This window comes from Lichenostomus cassidix, chromosome 3 (assembly GCF_008360975.1).
Source record: "Lichenostomus cassidix isolate B80296 chromosome 3, HeHo_3.0, whole genome shotgun sequence".
NCBI classification, from domain to species: Eukaryota; Metazoa; Chordata; class Aves; order Passeriformes; family Meliphagidae; genus Lichenostomus; species Lichenostomus cassidix.
In genome coordinates, this window is record NC_139483.1 from 66988420 (window position 1) to 67009227 (window position 20808).

The 20808-nt window shown below is 36.2% G+C and overlaps 1 protein-coding gene across 3 annotated transcripts in view; it reads left to right on the plus strand.

The window, feature by feature from the left end:
• The window catches only part of CDK19 (cyclin dependent kinase 19), a 119912-nt gene that overhangs the window by 41445 nt on the left and 57659 nt on the right, over positions 1-20808 (plus strand). For all 3 annotated transcript variants that reach the window (XM_085056165.1, XM_085056163.1, XM_085056164.1), the window contains 2 exons: positions 3718-3828; positions 14487-14627. In XM_085056165.1, coding sequence (XP_084912291.1) covers positions 3718-3828; positions 14487-14627 — 252 coding nt within the window. The remainder of the gene's footprint in view (positions 1-3717; positions 3829-14486; positions 14628-20808) is intronic.

The following is a 20808-nucleotide window of genomic DNA, read 5'->3' on the forward strand; positions in this document are numbered from 1 at the left end:
GCTGTTAATTTAATCTCATTTCTTTTATTCTTTGTTTACTTAGTCACAGAATAAAGTAGCGTAAAAGATGATGCATTATCACATTCCTTTTCTTCCTTGGGAATGCTGCCATTATTTAATCAGATATTTTCATTCACACTCATGATGTTGATACTACGATGGGTTTTATTAATAAACACAATACTTGTTCTTTGGTAACTCCCCAAATAGTTAATATGTAGAGCTACTTTACCTTGAAATGTGTCCCATTGTCAGCTGTCCCTTTAGGTAGTTTCTTGCTCACCTTGAATGTATTCCAGTTGTCGTCTTTCCCATCTGATGAAGTACTTAAAACTATTATAATGTTGATATTTGAACACACACCTTCTGCTCATGTGGAAAATCAATTATCAGAGAAGAAAGTTAGGATAATTTGTTTTTCACACATTTTTCTTTGTGTAGTTGTTTCAAAATTGGTTTTTCTGTGTGCTTTGGATTCTCAGGTTTCCAAATGCCTTGTCTCCGTTGTGTCCCTTTTTTAATGTATGTGATGTATTTGCTAATCATCGATACCACCTCTGAGTTTTGCTTGTAAATGACTTGTGCTAATTTCTACTTTCTTAAATGTGAGGCATTTCTATTATCTGTGTGTCTGTTCATTCCATGATCAGTATCATAACTATGATTAAAACCTGAAGTAAAATATTTCAGATTTTAATTCTTGTCTTTGTGTTATCCCACTTTTACTTCCTTAGTTTTGTTGTACACTCTCTTGTGCTCCTTCTCTGTCTAGACAACCTTTACTCTTTACTTTGATTTTCTGTGTGAAGTCTACCTCAGCATGACTACTGACACTTCACAGTTCCAGTGCTTCAAGCTTCTATACCAATGTTTTTGCCAACTTAACTTTTTCTCAGGCATCAGAGACTTTCATATCATGACCTTCCCCTTCTCGCACTATGAGACATTCACTTGTGAGGGAAATTCTCACAGATTCCATCATAGAGAACTTGTTGTTCATCAGATAGCTGAAGAAATTACGAGCAATTCTGCATATAGCAGATAGCCATCTGGGAATCCTAGAAGCTGTTCCATGCTATTTGGGCTATTCAAAAACATAAGTTTAAACTTTAGGCTGTGGCATCAGCAAAGGAAGGTGATAAGCAAAGATGCTTGTAAATTCTCTGGATAATAATTTAAATAATTTTAATAATAATCATTATCATATGTTTAGATGAAAACCATTGCACAGGACAGTCAAAGTTGCACAGATTTTACCAATGAAGTCCTTCTGAATGTTTTTCTATCTAAACTACTTTGTGTGCTGCTGCAAGAAAGAAATGTGTCGTAACTGAGACACAGGTTTTTGTTAGAAGTTTACCTCAATTTGGGTATGATGGAACTTAAATTTTGGAGGAACGTTAGGCTAAATTACTATTAAAATATGATGCTGTGTTCATAATTTCTAGTAGTTGCAGATCCTTTTTATGTTCAGGTTGTTACCTTGTAATACAAGATGTTGTCAAGTACACTGGAATCTTTCAGTTGCTAGGGCAGTATATTAATTTCTTCCCTCTAACTTCAGGCTTAAATTAACCAAATCTTCAAACTGTTTTACTTCAGCAGAAGACCTAAGAAAATAGTATTGGTATTATGTTGCATTTATCTGTTCTGGTTGTTTAAAAGTTTACTCTGCAATCTGCTGTAGGAAAACTGTTGACAGTGGTTTACCACATCCCTGAAGTTGTCCATGTGGTTCTAGGTAGGGCTAAAATGCACATTTGTGAAAGGTGTTTATGGTGATGCATGGGCATAATCATATCACAAGAAGGTGCGTCACTTATTTATTAGATATATGTGGCATGTGTAGGAGGTAAGTATTGACAGAATTACAGTCAAACAGAAGTTAGAGTAGGTGACAGATACAATCATGATGCAAGTAGCTTTGCTATGTCCCCATAATTTTCACACTGTTGGCTTCCACCTGTGCTTTCATGAAAATAATTTCCAAAGTCCCTCATTTCTTTTTAGCTCAGCTTTAGATGGATACTTGTCATTGAAACACTTGTCTTAAATTTGCTGGTTTGTGATTTCCACAGCTGTGTATTTGGTTCTGCCCTATATTCCTTTCTGATCACATCTTTGCAGTGCTTTTAGAATGACTTCCATCATATCCACACTTTACCTACCTGTGAATTACATCAGTTCAGTCCCTGTGGTCACCCTCTCTTCTGCTGTAGTCTGTTTCTAGATGGGATGGTTTTTAAACATAAATCTGACCAACATGTTGTGTTTGTGGCTCATGCTCACCCCTCGTACCTTACATTATGATTTTGGACCTCCTCCAGTTGGTGTGGAGCACCATTGGAATTCCAGCATAGCTAGAACAGAGCTCTCATTCTTGATGTGGTGTGTTGCACTAGAGCCAACATTTCCTTGGTCTGTCTCCTGCTGCTGAAACACTGGCTGCTGTGGCACCCAGCCTTGACAGCCAGAATGTAACAAAGAACAAGTCTTACAAGGAGCCAGTGAGGCAACTGGGGTTGTTTGGCCTGGAGAAAAGGAGGCTCAGGGATAGGGAAAGAAGGAAAAATAAGAAAATGCTTCCTGCATGGTAAAAAAAAGCATTTAAATTATTTCATTTGCTGGAAAACTGGAATACATTTAAGGAGCTATGATACTCTTTAGATTTCTTGTCTTGACAGATGTCTGTATAGTCAAAAGATAATACAATTTAAAATAAGTATTTTTAAAAAAATTCCCCTAAAATAATCATCCTAAGTATTTTTCTGTAGGGTGAAAAAAGGAAAGATTAATTTCTCTCAAATGTGCCTTGGAACCTACTCCATTTGCTATTTTGCCATTATAAATTGATTCTTGGCAATGTATATACTAGTGCTGCAGATACAAGCAATTTCCAGACAAGACAGAAATGATCAATCATTCTTGTGACTACCTTGTGGAGAGGGGAAAAAGAAAAGTAATTCCATGGAAATTATGTTTTTGGGAGTACCATTTCCCACCTCTTCCTGAAACTGATTTGATCTGGCAGAAGAATGACTTCAGCAGTGCCTGCTTTAATATGTTGTCTAATTAGTGATGAGACCTAGTTTTCTTTCTGACAAGCAATAAATAAATTTGGGATTATTTCTTGATTACAGGATAGTAGTTGAAACAACCAATAGAAAACCTGTTTTGGTAAACTTTTATTTCAAAACACCCTTATATTCTGAGAATAGCAGCCTGTGAACTTTGAAGCAAGTGAGGTAGGGATTCAAAGCAAAAGAAAATGACTGGTAATAAAATAATTATGTGGTGATCAAGAACTGTGTTGTCCAGACAAAGAACTGGACCAGCTGCACAAGCTTCATTCTGGCATCCTCAAATCCTGATGTTCACTTTGATAAGAAAACAGTTATAGTTGCGTGTGATAACATCTTTTAAGATAGACACTGATGGTGAGCAGGATGAATAGGTGGGATGGGTAACTCTGTGTTGAGCTGGGGACAGGGAAAGGTAGGCAGTGCTGTGCTGGCAAAACAGCAACCTGTGCTGTGGAAGCTGTGTATATCCTGATTTTGATGTTTGGAAGTAATGTGCTGAATCTGTGGCATTTTTCCTTCTAGGGCCTGTTTTAGGATTACTTGTTTGCTGTTTGACCTGTTCAGTGGTTTTGTTACTGTGTTTGCTTTTCTTAAGGAGCACAGAAGTAACAAGAGCTTCTCTGTTTCCCTGCAGCTTTTACGAGAGTTGAAGCACCCAAATGTGATTGCTTTGCAGAAGGTTTTCCTTTCTCACAGTGACAGAAAGGTTTGGCTGCTGTTTGATTATGCTGAGCATGATTTGTGGGTAAGTACAGATTTCCCTGTATGTTTGAGGTACTGCTGTAAGAACTTATTCAGACTGATGTGTGTGTGATGTACTTTCACATTGGCAGAGATGCATTAATTTCTTACTCTGTAATTAAGGGTCTAACTGACATCCTATTACTTTTGCACTTTAAAGCCTACCAAAGACTATGTAGAATTTTTTTAAGTCAGATTGGGTTTTGAAGTGAAAGGATTTTCCTGCAAGATTTAGTTGGGTTTAAAGAAAGCATTCCTAAATTGAGATCTTCTAAAACAGTATTTGGAAATGTATTTATTACTTTTCCCTTCACATTTTGCACATGCACACACACAAAATAAAAAAAGGAGAAGGACTGCTTTGATGGGTCCTCTGACTGAGGTACACTGCAAGTGACCAACATTCAATCATCTATATCCTAAGTAGAGAGTTTGTGACAGTATGAGTGGAAATGAAATAACAAATAAGTAAGCTAATTGGGCCTATTGATAGACTGTCATTACATGGAAGAGGAGTAGAGACTTAGATGTCTGTTTTTAAGTTTCCAGCGAAATATGGTATGATTTGCTTTAGCCTGTTGTAGAGGTGGACATCAATGGCGTTGTGATCTGAACTCAGATGCAAATATTCAAGCTCCACATCTATTGATAAATGTGAGTTGCTTGGATCTGGATTTGTGTTGAAACCTGAGAGAGATCCAACACTTACTAAGTGTAGTTGAAATGTTTGTGATTCCTTTGAAAATACTGTAAGGAATGGAAGTGGTAATATAAATCCCAGTTTTAGTTTTGAAAGCTTCAGTAATATAGATGTTGCTATTACAGATGTCAGTGACAAATTACTCAATTTCTTCATACTTTGCTCTTGAGCTTGTAAATGGCACAAAATTTTAATCAAAAGGAAAGTAGACCATTCAAAAATACACTTTTGGCTCAGAACAAGTAAAGTCATGGTAATTTATTCCCCTTCAAAAGCTCAAAAGATATTTAATTTTTTTTCTCTTATCAGCTGGCAGCTTTGTATTTTGAAAGTTTTCTTCATCAGAGTTCAGTGGACACTGAAGTTTGTGTATTTCGTATAAGTGGTGGCAGTGATGATGAAGAGAAATGCATCAGCTAAACCTCTGTATGACAAAATTTATTTGTGCATTAAATGAGTTTACCCATTTTATGGAACAGTCACAACAAACACATTTTACTGCTACATTTATTGCCACGTGTTTTAAACACTTTTTTTCCTAACCTTTTCCATTAGATTTTACTTTAGGTGTGTGGTTTTTACACTACATAGTGGTTTTTCATATGATTTAACAGCTTTAGATGAAGAATCACTGCAATTTGATGTTCTTGCCACTTCTCACATATGGCTGGGTATTGGATATAATCTTAGTGAAGTTAATTATTTTCTATTATTTAAGACTGAAATGTTTGTTGCAATGAGGTACTTGATATGAACTGGTCTCCCACTTCCTAACTCTCTCTTATGTTTTTTCTTTTTTTCTATGGGACATGCTACACAAATCATTTCTCCTTTCCTGTATGATTGCCCATATTTCCTTGCTTCTTAAGCCTTTGCCAGGATTTTTTTCCTCCCGTGCATAAAGTTGGCCATGTTCAAGGCACTCTTGGTTCTGGCTTAACCTTGGTCCTCATTTCCTTTACCGTCAGCACTTCCCAAGCATCGCTCTTAATTCCCCTTTTGTCTGTTTTGCTCACTCCCAACTTTGTGTCTTTTTCCACGCTGCCTCCTACACATGGAACAGCCTCCCAATTAACGTACGTAAAGATCCTTCACTATCCTCCTTCAAAAAACTCCTGAAAATCCACTTATTTTGTAACGCATTTCAGTAATACCAACCACTTGTCATTCTGTCTGTGTTGTGTTGTGTTTTGCATTTCCTGTGCTTTACAGCTTGTGCCCTTTCAACTCTTTGGGGTAGAAATTGTAGTAGGGGTTTAGCCCCTTTTTTTTTTATTGCTTAGCACCATGTGCTTCCCCAGCACTACATAAAGCCAAAATAAGTCTATTCATCATGTATATATCAGTTTATAAGGATTTAAGTTTTGGAATTGAAGGTGTGCTGTCACTAGAGAGATGTAGGTTTCCAGAGACCAAAGTTTTCAAATTAGGTAGCTTAGAGTTTCTTGCCAAAATCTGTAAGTATGGAAACTGTCCTTCTGTTCAAAGCTGCCCAGCTTTAGTGTCTCCTATTGGCTTCAATGAGAAGAATAAATGCTCATCACATTCAATCATTAGATTAATTAAAATCATTATATTTTTCAGCTTCTGTACTGGAAACATTTGGCAAGAGATGAATAAACTATATTAGATGCTATCTTATTCTGTTAATTTTCTAATACTGAAGAAAAAGTCCTGTTCTAAAGGGTTGGTGCTAATTAAACTTATTAAAAAGTTCTTGTGTGGTGAGCAAGAACTTTTTTTTTTTCACTTTGCATTTAATTCCCAAGGATGAAACTGCTCAGATATGAAATTCTATGCGCATACTTAATAATTTTCTGTAATTTCTGCTGATACCATTACCAAAGAATGTAGAAGCTGTGCTAATTTGAACTGCTTTAGACAGGTATTGGTGAACACTGATTATGTTGTCTGTGACTACAAACATAGTTATCAGTTTAAATAACTAAGCCTCTCAAAGATACTTTCTTTCCTTATCTCTCAAGTTACATTGTACAAAGCAGTGCAAAGCCATGAGATTACCACAGATAACATCTAAGAAAATAGGAATTCTTTTGACAAATTGATTTATAACTAGTTTCCTTTGATTACCAAAATTCTTAGTGTAGTATACAGTGTCATCTTGGCTGTTTGTCAAAGGGACTGGTAAAGTTCTCAGGCTGTAGGGTTAACCTTTAAAAATAAAGTTTGTTTTAAATGCCAAAATTTTTGCTGTTTTATCACTAAGGAATAACTTCTTTTTGTATTGCACTTATATCAATGTTCTTATTTTGCCTTAGTCTTATACTTCTAGATAGTATACTGCTGTCCAGAACTTCCTGCGTAAAGCTACTGCATTTTAAGACATAAGTCAAATTTATATCAAATGCTTTAAATGCATGATGATTACTTAAATGGACTTTAAGAAAAGTTTGATACAAATGATATCTGTTCCAGAGGTGAATTGTTTGTCAGTCTAGTTACTTTTAGCCACTGTAGAGGTTATAATATTTAGAACTTCTCTTTTGTTCCCTTTTACACCAGATTTTTAGTATTGAAAGTATTTTCTAAAGCGCGTATTTTTAGTACCACAGATAAGCACCCATTCAATGTCTTCAATTTCATAATCTCTATACTTTAGGCAGGATTTTTGATTTGAAGCAACATTTTTTGTTATACTTTTTTTTTGACTCTCTGTATTGATAGATTATCTGCCATTCCTGGTTATGGTATAGAGTTGATTCTCAGACTCATTTAGTATGGGTGTATAATGTCAAATCTTTAGGATCCTCTTTTCTGGAAATACATGTGGTAACTTAAATAAGAAGCTTCTGAATGGGCTTGATCTCATTCTAAAAGAGAGAGACATTTTTTTCACAGTAAAATGTGTTGAGTGTGTTTTATAACAATAAAAAATGTTGGTTCTTATTGAGTAAATACATAAATAATTAACTATGATATGATAATATTGAATGTCATGATACATTCACTATCCAAGACCGGTTAATATGTGTATTTTTTAGGTTTGGTTGAATATTTCTCTCTTATTAGTATATTCCAGTGATCTCTAACAACTAAATGCTTAACAGCGAATTGCTACTGAGAAATGTGGAGTAAAATTAATGTTGGGATTATTGTTGATAATAATAAAAATATATGGGCAGGCTGACTTTGTTTTACAGGAAATAATTTTTATGTATATATTCTGCTTTTAAAAAATGTAGGGTAGAGATTATTAGCATAGTCATGTGTACCTAAAAATAGTCATCAAATAATGGAAAGGAGAAAATACTCTTCCTACATGTGAATTTCACAAGACTAGTTCACACTCTCAGTCTACAAATTAATATACTTAATTTCAGCTAACAACATTTTGAGTAATCTTTCATTATAAATGAAATTGAGAGATGGTTGCATACCGATATGTGTAATAAAACTGCATATTTGTTTAATCGCATGAAAATTGTCTAAAAGCTGGGTTTCAACATATTTCTTAAATATAGTCTAATCAGTTAGAATTCTTTCTTCCAAAGGCTTCAGTTTACTTCTTAATCATGAAGATAATTCAGATACTAGTTGATGACAAATATCATTATATACATAAAAATCCTTTTCTCAGTGTAACAGTTTTATTTTTTTTTATCTTTTGATTTTCTAAAGTCATGTCTACACTTTTGTTGTATTTCAGTCCTTCTCTGCTAGATGATTCTTCATGCAGCCTTCTCTCTTGTATGCATATTTACCAATAAAGGGTTCTGCTGGCTGGAAGAAGAGTATAAGATTTGTTGAGTCAGAAGGGAATGGGCTGGCATTCTTTATGGCATGATTGATTCCTTCCCAGTGAAATAGATGAGGTTTTTTTGACCATCAAAGTGATGGCTGAATTTCTTGCAGAGTGCATTGCCATTCCTTGCCAATAGCTGTTTGTCATATTCTCAGAACATACACTTGCTTTTTCTGCCAGACTTGTATGAATTTGAGGGCAGTTTATGTGGACTCAATTTCCACACCACAGAGAGTGAGAATTGGAGGAAACAACAGGTAGGAGCAGGCCTTGAAACAAAGGCAAGGGTGCAAAAGCATAAAATGTATGAAAAACTCAGGTGAACAGAGTGCTGTGAGTACTGTGTGTTTCATTTATATGTGTACTGAAAGGGTAGCTAAGTTCTGATGATTTTTATTAACATTGCATAAAGTTATTTTGACATTTAGGGCTGAAAGATATTTAAAAGACCTAGAAAGACCCCAGCAAAACCGAGGAAAATTATATGGTATCTTTTTATGCCTGCTCTGTTTTTCAAAGCTTAGATATTTAAAACAAGCTAGCATTAGCAAAAGTTGGCATATTAAAGCTCCTTTTCCTGTTACTTAAAATGTTGACCACTTGTCACTTGTAATAGGGTCTTTCATTAGGCAGTTTGGTTAATGACATTTTAAAGAAGATACTTGATGATAGCCATTCACTGGCCTCATTTAGAGGGAACAAGCGTGCTTTTTCCCCCTTTCCTCTTTTGAAGGACAGTTTATGTTCATTGCTGTGACATTTCCAAAATTGGGAACTAAAGTGATCACTCTAGAGGGACTTCTACCCACTTCTGTTTTGATTTTATTTTATTTTACTTTTGGTAAGTAAATTGCCAAACTTTTCATAGTTTCTATGACTTTGGTGTCTGAAATGAGTCGTAAGTATAGGCATATGGAACTATGATTTATTTTTGGGGCAGCAAACAAATGTTACTTGGGCTCATTGGGTCTCTGCTTTCCGTTTTTGAAAATCACGGAAACAGTGCACAGTTAGTTTGTATACCACCTTAAGATTTTGATTTGTTTTTCCATAGCCTTTTAAAATGCTTTACATTTAAAGTAAATATAGTATTTTGAAGTAATTTTGTGTTTAAAATGAGACTGGAAGCCATATAATATGAATCTTCCTCTTGGCCTTGGTACATACTTAACATGTATCCAGGCTTCCCTCGATTTAATATTAAAATGTAACTTTACTTTTTACTGGCACATTGACATAATTCTGTTTTATTCTCAAAGGCTGGATTAGGGATTGGATACAATGCTGGGTTTTTGCTAAAGTGTGGGAGCAAGCAGTTTGCTTCAGCAGGGAGAGGCATCTGTGTTGGCATGATGGCATTTCAGTTTGATGGAGATGTATGTAATTTTCAGCAAGCAATACCTTAAGCAGAGCTCAAGCAGTTGAGTTTTCTAGGGGCTTGTGTCTTGGGTTCTGTGGATTACCTCATTTATGTTGAGGTGGGTGCTCACACTGGAACTTCATTTAGTTGTATAAAATCCCTTTGTTAGCTGGCTTCCTACTTCTGTGAAAATTTCCAGGTCTGACTTGTTTGTTTGCTTGTTTTAACCTCTGTAAAACTGAACAGCAGTTCTTGGAATTGGGAACGGGATGACACAAACACAGACAGACTTGGAAGCAGACTAAAATTAGGATCTTTTTGAATGCTCATTTAACTGCTGGGTAAATACTAGGGATTTGAATTTGCTCTGTGTTGTTATGCATTATGTTTGCTTTGTTTATGGTGGAGAATTTAAAAAATGTGCATAATTCTTCACCAGCCAACTTTCAAACCAATTTCAACACACTAGGTAACATAGAAGAAGGCAGACAAGCTCGTAAATTGGGTATTGTTTAATTTTATTTCCAAATGTCTACCTCTGTTTCTCATCTTCATTTTTTATCATTTGTATGGTCTTGCCTTTGCAGGAGTTAAAATGCTCTTACTGAAATAAAGTGTCTGATTTTCCTTGCAATTTTATTACATTTTTTGAAATTGAACATTGGGAATAAGCAGTTAGTAAGTAAAACCAATAGTCTGAGAGATTGCAAGCAGAAAATTATAGCTTCCTTGCTTTTCTAGGTTGCTAATGAACACGTACTTTAATGCTGTTCGGTGAAGTATTAATTTAATTTAGAATAAAGACTTAAAACCATTTCTACAAAGTCACTATCTGGTTTAAATTGGAAACAAAATATGTATAAGCAATAGAAAATTTTTTACATTATTTTTGTATTTAAAAGTGAATAGCTAATTGGCTCATACCATTTTTGGAATCCAGTCAGTGGTAGCATGTTTTTAAGATTTAGGAATATGAAGTACAGATCCACAGAGAGTGAAAGTGACTTGGCTATTTTCGCTGAATAGATATGAATATTGCTTGGATTTTTGTTTACCTCTTGTTACGTGTTCCTTCATTTTGAAGGATTTTAGAGGTATCATAAGAAAGCTTGCATTTGCAGTGTTCTAATGAACTAAATAAAATGAATTTATGACTGCATAACATTTGGATGGATTTCTGTTCTGTAGCATGTGACTGTTATAGTGTGGACTGACAATTAAGGCTTTCCTCATTAATTTTGCTGAATTAGTCTGGGTGTTTTCCAGCTTTTTTGGCCAGGTGATCTATCAGGATATATGAGTTAAGTTATCTTTAGGGAGTTGCAGTGCGGGATGCTGAAGCTTTTTGACCCCCTGCTTGTTGTCTTATTACAAACATGCCTCTGACTTGCCTCAGTTGTAGAAGTCCTCATGTTTTGTTCTTAATGGTTGTCCATGAGGGGTAAGATTCAGCAAAGAACTTGAGTATACCTAAAGGTTAGAAGCTGCAGTGTCCACGTGCACCTCATGGATCCCAGAGAGAGAGGGGCAGAATGTCCTTCATACCTGTCAGGGTATTGATTTATACTCTCAACTCACAGGACAGTCTTGATTCTGTGCTATTCAGGAAAAAGATTTATTGAATGAGTGTAGTGTAGTTTTGAAGCCTAGTGGTTAGGTCAGTTATATGGGAAATGCAGGCTACAATTCCTGAAATTCTTGTAAATTATTCCATACCTTTATTAGGTCTAAGGTTCTGGCTGTTATGTGCTGTACTTGAAGCTGTGCTTTGGGACTCTTCAGGCAGTGAAGCCAGTAGAGAGTGCCTCCTCCACTTTCATACTGCACTTGTGTATAAAGAACATCCTAGTTTGTGCTGGTACCTGCTCCCGTTTCTACACCTGAGGTCCTGGATTTGGACTCTTATATGTTAAGTGTTTCGACATGGAAGAAGCACATCTCCCTTCCATAGCTGAAGATAGCATAATTGTTGAAGTTAAAAAATTCCTTTAGCATTTTGTACTGCTGTGGCATCCTTTGCTTTGAAGCTTACTGTATACTTGATCTGCCGAATCACCAAAACTTTTGTCCCACTTTTGTCCCTGGTTTGATGCTCTTACCTATCTATTTTTCTGCTTATTTAATTTCAGATATAATTTTCCACAACAGTGGTAGGGCCATATAGATATATTTCTGCACATATAAAGAAAAAAGAGAGAGTTTAGGCTTGCTGCCTCCATAGAAGAGATGATGTTCAGCAACAGCACCTGTTCACTCTTCTATTTCTTAAACTGACAGTGGCATTAAAACTGCTGGTTTGTGTTGGTTAGATGTGTTAATCTCTCTTTATATGGCTAGTTGCTTACAAGAAATTGAGTGAACTAGTTTTTTTTAGAAAACTTTTTAGTGTGGGTCTTGGTCACAAACACTGTGAGTTCATTCCACTGTCATGGGCCAAATCTGTCTTTTCAGTTCCCTATAGTATTTGGCCCTGCAGTATATTTTTAGTTTTTGTTTGGTTCTCTAAACTGTGATATTTGTGGTCTTTGGGATATGAACTTCTCTAGAGTACTCTGGCAACAACAGGTTTTATTTGCTTTTGCAGGAAATTGGATTTTACCCAGTGGTGATATTGCTTGCTTCGAGCAAAACTATCAGTTTTAATTCACTGCTGCAATTCAATAACCCTTTCAAGAAAGGAGCTTGTTTCTGTAGCCTTTCTAACTGGGAGCCACATGGGAGGGCAGGGACAGAAATCTGATGGCATCAACCTGGTGCTGTCTCACTCCCAACCTCCAGAGGTACTAGGGCAGCTGAGGTAGGGACAGAGGCACAGCCACATGTGTTCCTCCTCAATACATCTGTGGTTAATTGTATCCCATTCTGTCTCATGAGATTCTCTTTCATTTTCTCTGTGCCTAAGGACTAATGTTTTGTGTGGATGGTACTTAGTTTTTAAATGGGTATAGAAATCCCTTCTAGTGATTAGATTCTCCTTGAAAAAGGGCAGGACTGGATTTATGGGTCTCTGCGTATGACCTTTGTCTGTTGGTGCTCCTCTATTTTTTCATCTCTTGTATTAATAAATATATTAATTTGTGAATTTATGGTATCATTACTGCATTATAAATCATAGTGTAATTACATACAAAGGTTACTATCTGGTGAGCGTTGTGTGGTACTAGGGACTCCTAGTTGAAGATAGGAGACAATCTTGTGACATCACAAGAAAAAAATTTTCTAAGGAAATAATCCATTATAGCATTTAATTACAGTTTCCAGAGTGATTGCACAACTAAAGAATCAGGTACTAAGAGCTTGTCTTGTTTACTAATCCTCATTAGTATAATCAAAACTGACAATCCTGTAAATTTCTACTGTTTTTTAATACACAGCCATAAGTACTGCACAATTAGTAGTGGAAGACTCTGTGGGAGCATTGTTTATAGGGAGTAAGGAGACTATTTTAATTTATTTGGGGTTTTCTGCCTTTCTTATTTCTCTTTAAACAATTTACACAGTTTAAACAGTTTACACTTTTGCAAAGTACAGTTTGACAGTGGCTAAAGTACTGGTGACAGCCAGAGATAGCAGTTACTATGAGCAAACATGAACTCATTACCATTTCACTGGGAGCAGGAGTAACAAATTCAGTGGGGAGTGGGAATGGAGGAGGAGGGAGTAGTGGTCTGGTGAAAGCACAGCCATTGGCTATCTCTTTAACCTGGGAAGGGGGAAGATCTTGAATTAGACAAATCCTATTTAAAGAATTGGATAATCAATAGTCCTACTCTAGCATTTTGTATTGTTTTCATTAAAAATCCAAACTGCCTTTATTATTACCATCTTTTAAAAGATAGATAATTGAAAACTATTTTGTTATTTGAGGTGCTTCATTGAATTGCCTTCAAAAAGGAGATTTTTTTTCCCCATCTGTTTGAATGTATTTAGTTGTTTACTGAATGACCATATATTAAGACTGGGTTTGTGCATTGCATAACCCTTCATTATCTGAGGATTGAAAAAGTAGAATGACCTAATTCCAGTTTCTTTCTTGTACAGTGTAGCAAACCTAACCCATCATCTCCACAATGATCTTACAGTTAATTAGTTAATTACTATTTCAGTGATCTTTTTTTCTTCCTTTTACTAATATGGAGGTCCTTTCCTGCATTCCATGTTTTCAAGTGGTATTTGTACTCTAGTGGGCTAACTGACTTTTGTAATCCAAGAGCCGCCAGCTTATCATCATCAATGAAGTTTGCAGCCAAAACTTGCAAGCGGGAAGATAACAATTTTTATATGTTTGAACATTATCTCACCCAAATGTTGTAGTGTGGGTTTTTTGGAGTTACACGTTCTCCCCCTTCAAATATGTATTGAAATATTTATTTAATCTCTGTCTACTGGGATTCTGATTTAGGGGGGAGAATAGTACTTGCAAGTACTCTATCCTGAGTGTTTTTGGAGAGAAGGAGGGAAAGTGTGAAAGCATAGAGTGTGGTCCTTCTACTGGTAGATACTTCTGGTTTGAAAGGTTCTGCTCTAGCTGCTGAGGGTAAGAGGATGCCATATGGTGAGGAGGGAGGGAGGAGAATGTCTAAGACCCTTTACTGAAGGTGAGTAGCCAGTAGCTAGATGTTCACAAAAACTTGACAGCTGTTTTTTGAAGCAACTCAGAGAATAAAAACAATTTAAGAAAATTGTGAGTGCATCACTATTACTTTAATTGCAAAGTTCAACAAACTTTGTATTTCATTCCATTATTTAGTGTTACTGGTTAAAATACCCCAAAACACCTAACCTTCTCACCTATCTATCACCTAACTTTCTTTGTGTTTCTACTTGTTTTATTTCTAGCATATTATCAAGTTTCATCGTGCCTCAAAAGCAAATAAAAAGCCCATGCAGTTGCCAAGATCTATGGTTAAATCCCTACTCTACCAGATCCTTGATGGAATCCATTACCTCCATGCAAACTGGGTGCTTCACAGAGATCTGGTAAGTGTGGTGTGTGATACCTGGTTAAGAAAGTTCCATGCGCATGTTGTTGGGTAGGACAAGAAAAGCCCCCGTTAGTAATCTTGCGTATCGATCCCTACAGCTCTTCCTGTTATTGTTGCAGGAGACCAGTTGAGACTTTAAACATGAAAACAAACCATGCTTTCACATTGTTTTTATCTGAGTCATCTGAGCTCGGACAATGATGCCAGATCCGGTAAAAGGATTGCAGATATCAATATCTGAAAACACTACGTGAGACAGCTGATATATGTTGGTTGAACATATAACATTCTTATAATGTTTTGCATGACTTTGAAAAGGCATCTAAATAGGAAAGTGATTGATACCCTTTCACATTGTTTGGCTTATGTGCAAGCTTTTTTCATGGAGTATTTCTTTTCCATGTGTTATTTTTTCTGACCGTGGGAAGAAAACTATAAAAGAGTTATCATCTTGAAATTTCTCATGACCTGAAGTAGCTCTTGAAGTTGATTGCAGATTACAAGGGCAGCCAGTTGCCTTGTCTTAGTTCCCCTTATCCCTTTAAAATTTTCCATTGCTCCTCATAATTAGGTGAAGTGCTACCATGGTTTACGAAAAGATTACTAATACGGGTATGCTGCCGCTTGCATTGTAACTAGAATATTTGGCATGAGACAAACCATGTGATGGTTAATATGCCAAACAGCACTTGTACGTATGGTAGTGTAATCTGTGTATAAAGCCACTGCTTTTATTTGGTTATTTTTCATAGTTGTCCCAGTATGTCAAAATAGGGCTGCATGTCCTTAGTTTTGTGAGAAACTTAGTTTTGTGAGAAACTTAGTTTTGTGAGACATATATTGGTTTAGAGTTTTAATAGTAAATAGGGGCTTTGATTAATTTTTGGATGTAGAGCAAATTTTTTTTTAGTAGTTAAGAATAATTTAAGACACGCTTGGCATACAAGTCACAGACATCTTCTGAGCTAAACTTTATTTAAATTTTGTCTTAATATGTAACAACAGTGGCCAGAATGGGTTTCAGATTTCATTGTGGATAATTTTTTTACTTCGTTCCTTGATTGTTTATTGTTGGTTTTTCTGTTAAATTCCAGATGTTAGTATATTTGGGGAGGGGTGTGGGGTGTGGTTTACCTTTGGAATAGTAGCCATGATCAAAAACAGGAAGCATGTACAACTCTGATTTTCATGTTACAATTATTACTTTCCTAAAGAGACAGCTGCTGCTTTGGCAGAGTGCTCAGATGTAATCAGATACAACTTGAGAAAGAAACACCTGAAAAGTCTATATCCAGCTCTTTTTAAGGGAAATGTATGTGTTCATGGAACTGTTAATTATATATACACTCAAATGCCATACATGAACTCATTTTTTTGATAGGAAATACAAGATGGTATCTAAGATAATAACAAAAAAATACCCTTGAGAATTTTCTCGCTGGTGTTGTAATTTCTAGCCTGCAGCACCAAGTGTTTTGCATGACTAGTGCTGCTACTTTACAGTTATCTGTTCCTGATGAGTTGCAGCAAAGCTGTTGTCTAATATTTTTTGTCTCTTCTTTTGGAATTTTGGGAGATGATAGTTGCTGTTGTGAACAAGATGACTATATGTTGTGGTTCTGGAATGATAGTGCTTGAATGATGTTGGCATAATTCAGAAGGGAGAAGAGCAGATATTTGTGAAGTCTTAGTGAGTTCTTGGTCTACAAATAAATGTAAACTGATGGATTCCAGGATGCCTCAGTAAGAAAGGAAACCATTTCAAAAATTGCTTTGATACACTAGTGATTTAAAGGTGTAATCAGAATCCTTTGCCTTTTAAAAAATTTTTCTGGGATTGTGAAGAATTCAGGTATGTCAAATAGTTACATTTTGAGCACGGTAAGGAGAAACTAATGTTATTCTGGATGTGTCCTTGTGTCTGCACTTGAAATTAGAGGTTAATATAGTAATTTAGTAACTAACTGAAATCCTCAATTAACCAAAAATTTTTATTTTTCTGTAATATTTATTTGTGTTCTTATACTTGTGACTTTTTGCTACTAACTATGATACCATAGGCACGGTTCCAATGGAATCAGTTTCTTGCCTAATATATAAATATCAGCTCCTCAATGCCTTAAGATGGGGAGCAGTTTTTCTGGTGTTTTAGCTGTTTTAATTTACCTCTGCTGGAAGAAGTATTTTTCTATATTATGTAAACCAAATTTTGCATCAAAACACCTTGTACTTTCTTGGTTTAATATAACTCTGTTCTTGCTATTTTTAACCTGTATTTGGATGTTGACCAAGTATGGTAACATCCATAAAAGTCATGTTATGCTTATTTCATTGCTTAAAAAAAAGCCCAAAATTGGATTCTCCAAAAATATTTATCATAATATTAGTCAAATTCTCCTGAGCCATGGAAATGACCTCTGTAATTTATTTAACAAATGTTGTTGTGAGAAAACAGAAACCTGTGAGGTTAGGTATTTGCTTAGAAGTATTTGAAGAACATAGTTTAAATCTTAATTTACTACTGCCTTAAATCAAAGAGGTTTTTAAAGGAGATGGAATACCAAATGAGTTACTTAAAAACCTTAAAATTACTAAGGTATTTTTAGTCAAATAATTTTTAAGATCAGCAGTAGCCAGCAAGTGCATGACAGGGTAATAAAAGTGGTGAACAGTGTGAACTTGCAGGCTTGAAATCCATGTTCTTTCCATGGGCTGAGCTAATGGATGGCTGTTACCACAGGGAGACAGTCTCGTTCCCCTCTTCACTGCCACCGGGCATTGACGTCCATGTTAATGGCCTGGCAGGGGACACTTGCCTGACTCATGGTGAGCTCATTCACGGAGTTAACACACAGAAAGAGTTCACTTTCCACCTGCAGAGCTTGTTTTCTGCAGGGTTAACTCCCGGAGGGATCTCACTGGGAGCTTACCTGGGGGTGCAGGAGCTGGCATAGAGGCAGCCTCAGTGAGGCAGGAGGTGGTGGCAGAAAGCTCAACAGGCCTTTCTAGCATCACCTGTCATTAGATCCAGTTATTTTATTGTTAAAATGCACTATTTTGATTCTTAAAAGGGAGTGCAAGTGTTCTTAAAGGATTAAATCAGTATAACTTCATGATGCAAGTCTTACAGTGGCTTAAGACTGCCAACACAGGTCCAGCTTTAGGAAGGTGCTCAAAATGAGGCAAACACCAAATAGACTTGCACTCATACTTCTAGACAATGGAAACTAATTTAGTGCAGTGTATCTTTCAAATTTTGTAGTATTCAGGTTATTTTGTGTCTGGCTTTTGGATCCTGAGGGTAGCTGAAATGTGCTAAGTGACTGTTTAAGTATATTTTTTTGGCTAAGCTATTCATTTCTGTCAGTTAAACATTCAGCCTTTATGGCAAGATTCAAACAAGTATAGTAGACTGTGGCACAGGAGCACTAGATTACTGTTTTCTTTGAATAGCATTGTGCCAGTTGATACACCTTGAAGTTGACCTAAGTCTGTGAAAATCTATACATTTGTTCTCCTGTCAGCCTCTTTTGAGTGGGACTTGTTAAATTGCATGTCATTGGACCATGATGATTTTGCCTTTTCAACATGACAGCATTCCTGAAAGCTGTGCAAAAGAGGAGGAAGGATTTGCTGGCTCTGCTAGCTTCTGGAGTATTTTGTTATGAACAAGAGATTAATAGTTAGATGTTAGAGAAAAAGCCTTTGAATACTAAGCTCTTGGCTTTTTTAAATACTCTATATGTAGTGTGGCTGTCCACTAGAATGGGATCCAACCAGTTCTCCATATCTTGAGTTAAGAGCAAGTTAGAAGATGCAGCACTTGAAGTACACTATTTCAGAGTGTTCTAAGATCTTTGTTCCCTCTTCCCTAGAAGTGAAATGTTTAGATTATGGTCTTACTTTGCTGGGGTGTCAAAAAAATGAGATCTTCCATATAGTGTTTACAGTGTCCATGTTAGCAGTTGAAAGGATTTGGGCACTTTCTTGTGCTAATAATCCCTCTGTAGATTAGTTGCTTAAGGTCAAAAGCAGGTAGGGACCATATCCTTTAGAACTTGATAAAAGCAATTTCTATTTGTAACAGAATGTATTTTCCTGAAGGGAGGTATTATCTATGGGATATTTGAAGTATACAAAATCCATATTGAGAAATTAATTTAAGATTCCACTTATGTCCTTGGGCATTTCTTTAGAATACTGCTTAACGATATTAAAACTACTGGTTGAAAAATGAACGTTGAAAATCAAACTCACCAGAGAAATCCAGTTTTCTTCCCCTCTGCTACCCAGGACTATTTAAAATGGTTGCTCCAAGCATCCTGAGTTAGAAAAGTTGCTTGTTGTGATGGCCATATAAAGTAACTTTGAAAAATGAGCCAAGTTTCTTAAGTGTTTTTATTATATAAACAATAATCTGGGAGTATCTATGTCCATGTGGGGTTTTCTCAATGTAACCCTTTCTCTCCAAATAAACCTTTTCACTCCAATTTCACTATGGAGAGGGAGGAGAAATCCAGCTATGGTAAAGACTTTGCTACTGGTTTCCCACCTCCAGCTTTTTTATACCCAGGTGGTGTAGTAACAGTAAGCCTAGTATCTTTCCAAGGGTAAATCTTGAGCAGAGCCAAGAGATGCCAGTGTAGTGTCTTGCTCTGGCTGACTGTGATTGCACTTAGGGCAAGCTGTCTTTTCCAGTCCTCCTGCTCTGCATCTCTTATGGAATTGTGTGGAGTGGACAATGCAGTCGCTGTTGTCTCTCAGGGTTTTCTGGAAACTGCAGCCATCTGGAACCTGGGTTTTCTCCTGTCAGAAGTAAAGGAGAAAGGGAAAGTTTAAACTGAAGGGGTCAGAGAGATGGTTTTCTGTGGGACTCCGCAACTTCAAAAGCACAGCCTATTCAGAAATGATTGAACTAATTAATTTTTCATTCTCTAACCTGGCAATTTGTGGGGTTTCTTAAAATTTTTTTTTATTTATTCAGAATAAGTATTTTAAATAACCCATCACAATGTTTCTATATTATTTTAGTAAATTTCCGGTAATTCAGTTATATTAAATTTATTAAAGCTCAAACAGTTTTCAGGTTTTTGGTTGACTTATTGACTTTTAGTTTAGGGAAAACACCATGTCATTCTCTCATAGTCATCCTTTTCTAGATGGTATGTAAATGTGGAATCTCTTACCATGGACCTATACCTGGACTCTGCTCTAAAAGTTTGCTCTCACATTACACAACTCACTTGTCTTTGCCTCTGTTTCCCAATCTGTTACCTATTTATGGGTCTATTTTGTAGCTCACTGCTTTATGTGCTGTGAAATCACTATAGTATGGTATGGCTTATGTAGGTAACTTATTTTTGCTGTTTAATGCTCTTCTAAAAATAAAAATAATTGCACGTTGTATGAAGGCACCTGAAAACTTAACTCATGGATGCATACTTTTTGCTTCTGTTTTCATGCTTTGATTTCAAAGCCTTTGATAAATAAATGCTTATTATTACTAGTTTATAGTACTTAACTACTTCCCCACTTCCTCCCTGTGCCCTCCCAAGATTTTCCAGTAAATGATTGGAAAAATTACCTAAAAAGCAGCAAAACTGAAGTGGCTTTTAAATTTCCTGTTTGCATTTTGCTATGCAAGCACACTGTTGGTTTGAAAAATGAAATGTAAATAGATGAGTGTGGGAAACTCCCCTTTTACTAGCAATTCTAAAGTGGGATTTTTATGTGCTGATAGCAAAAGTAAATGTAGGTACAGGTTCATGCATCCCTCTCTTGACAAGCAGCTGCTGTGTAGGAATGTAGAACTGTTGGTTCCTGCCTTCTGCCAGTAATTTGGTACTGGCTTGAAAAGCTTCTTGGCCCTATTGCACCCATTTGAGCATGCACATGACTCCTATAAATAAAAATCGAGTCAACCTGTCTACCAGTTTCATTAAACTTTTAAAACCCACTGTAATTGTCATCCCCACCATTCTGTGTCATCGTGTGTGTGCATGCATGGGAAAGATGCAGGAATATGTATGGACATGCCCTCCTGACTCGCATTTTTCCCAAGCTGTGTATGGGTTTGGGCCTCCTAATAATTTATTATTCTATCTGCATGGTCTCTTTGGGATGGAGGACACTTTCCACAGTGTCAGAGAACCCATATGAATGATCATACTCAGCTT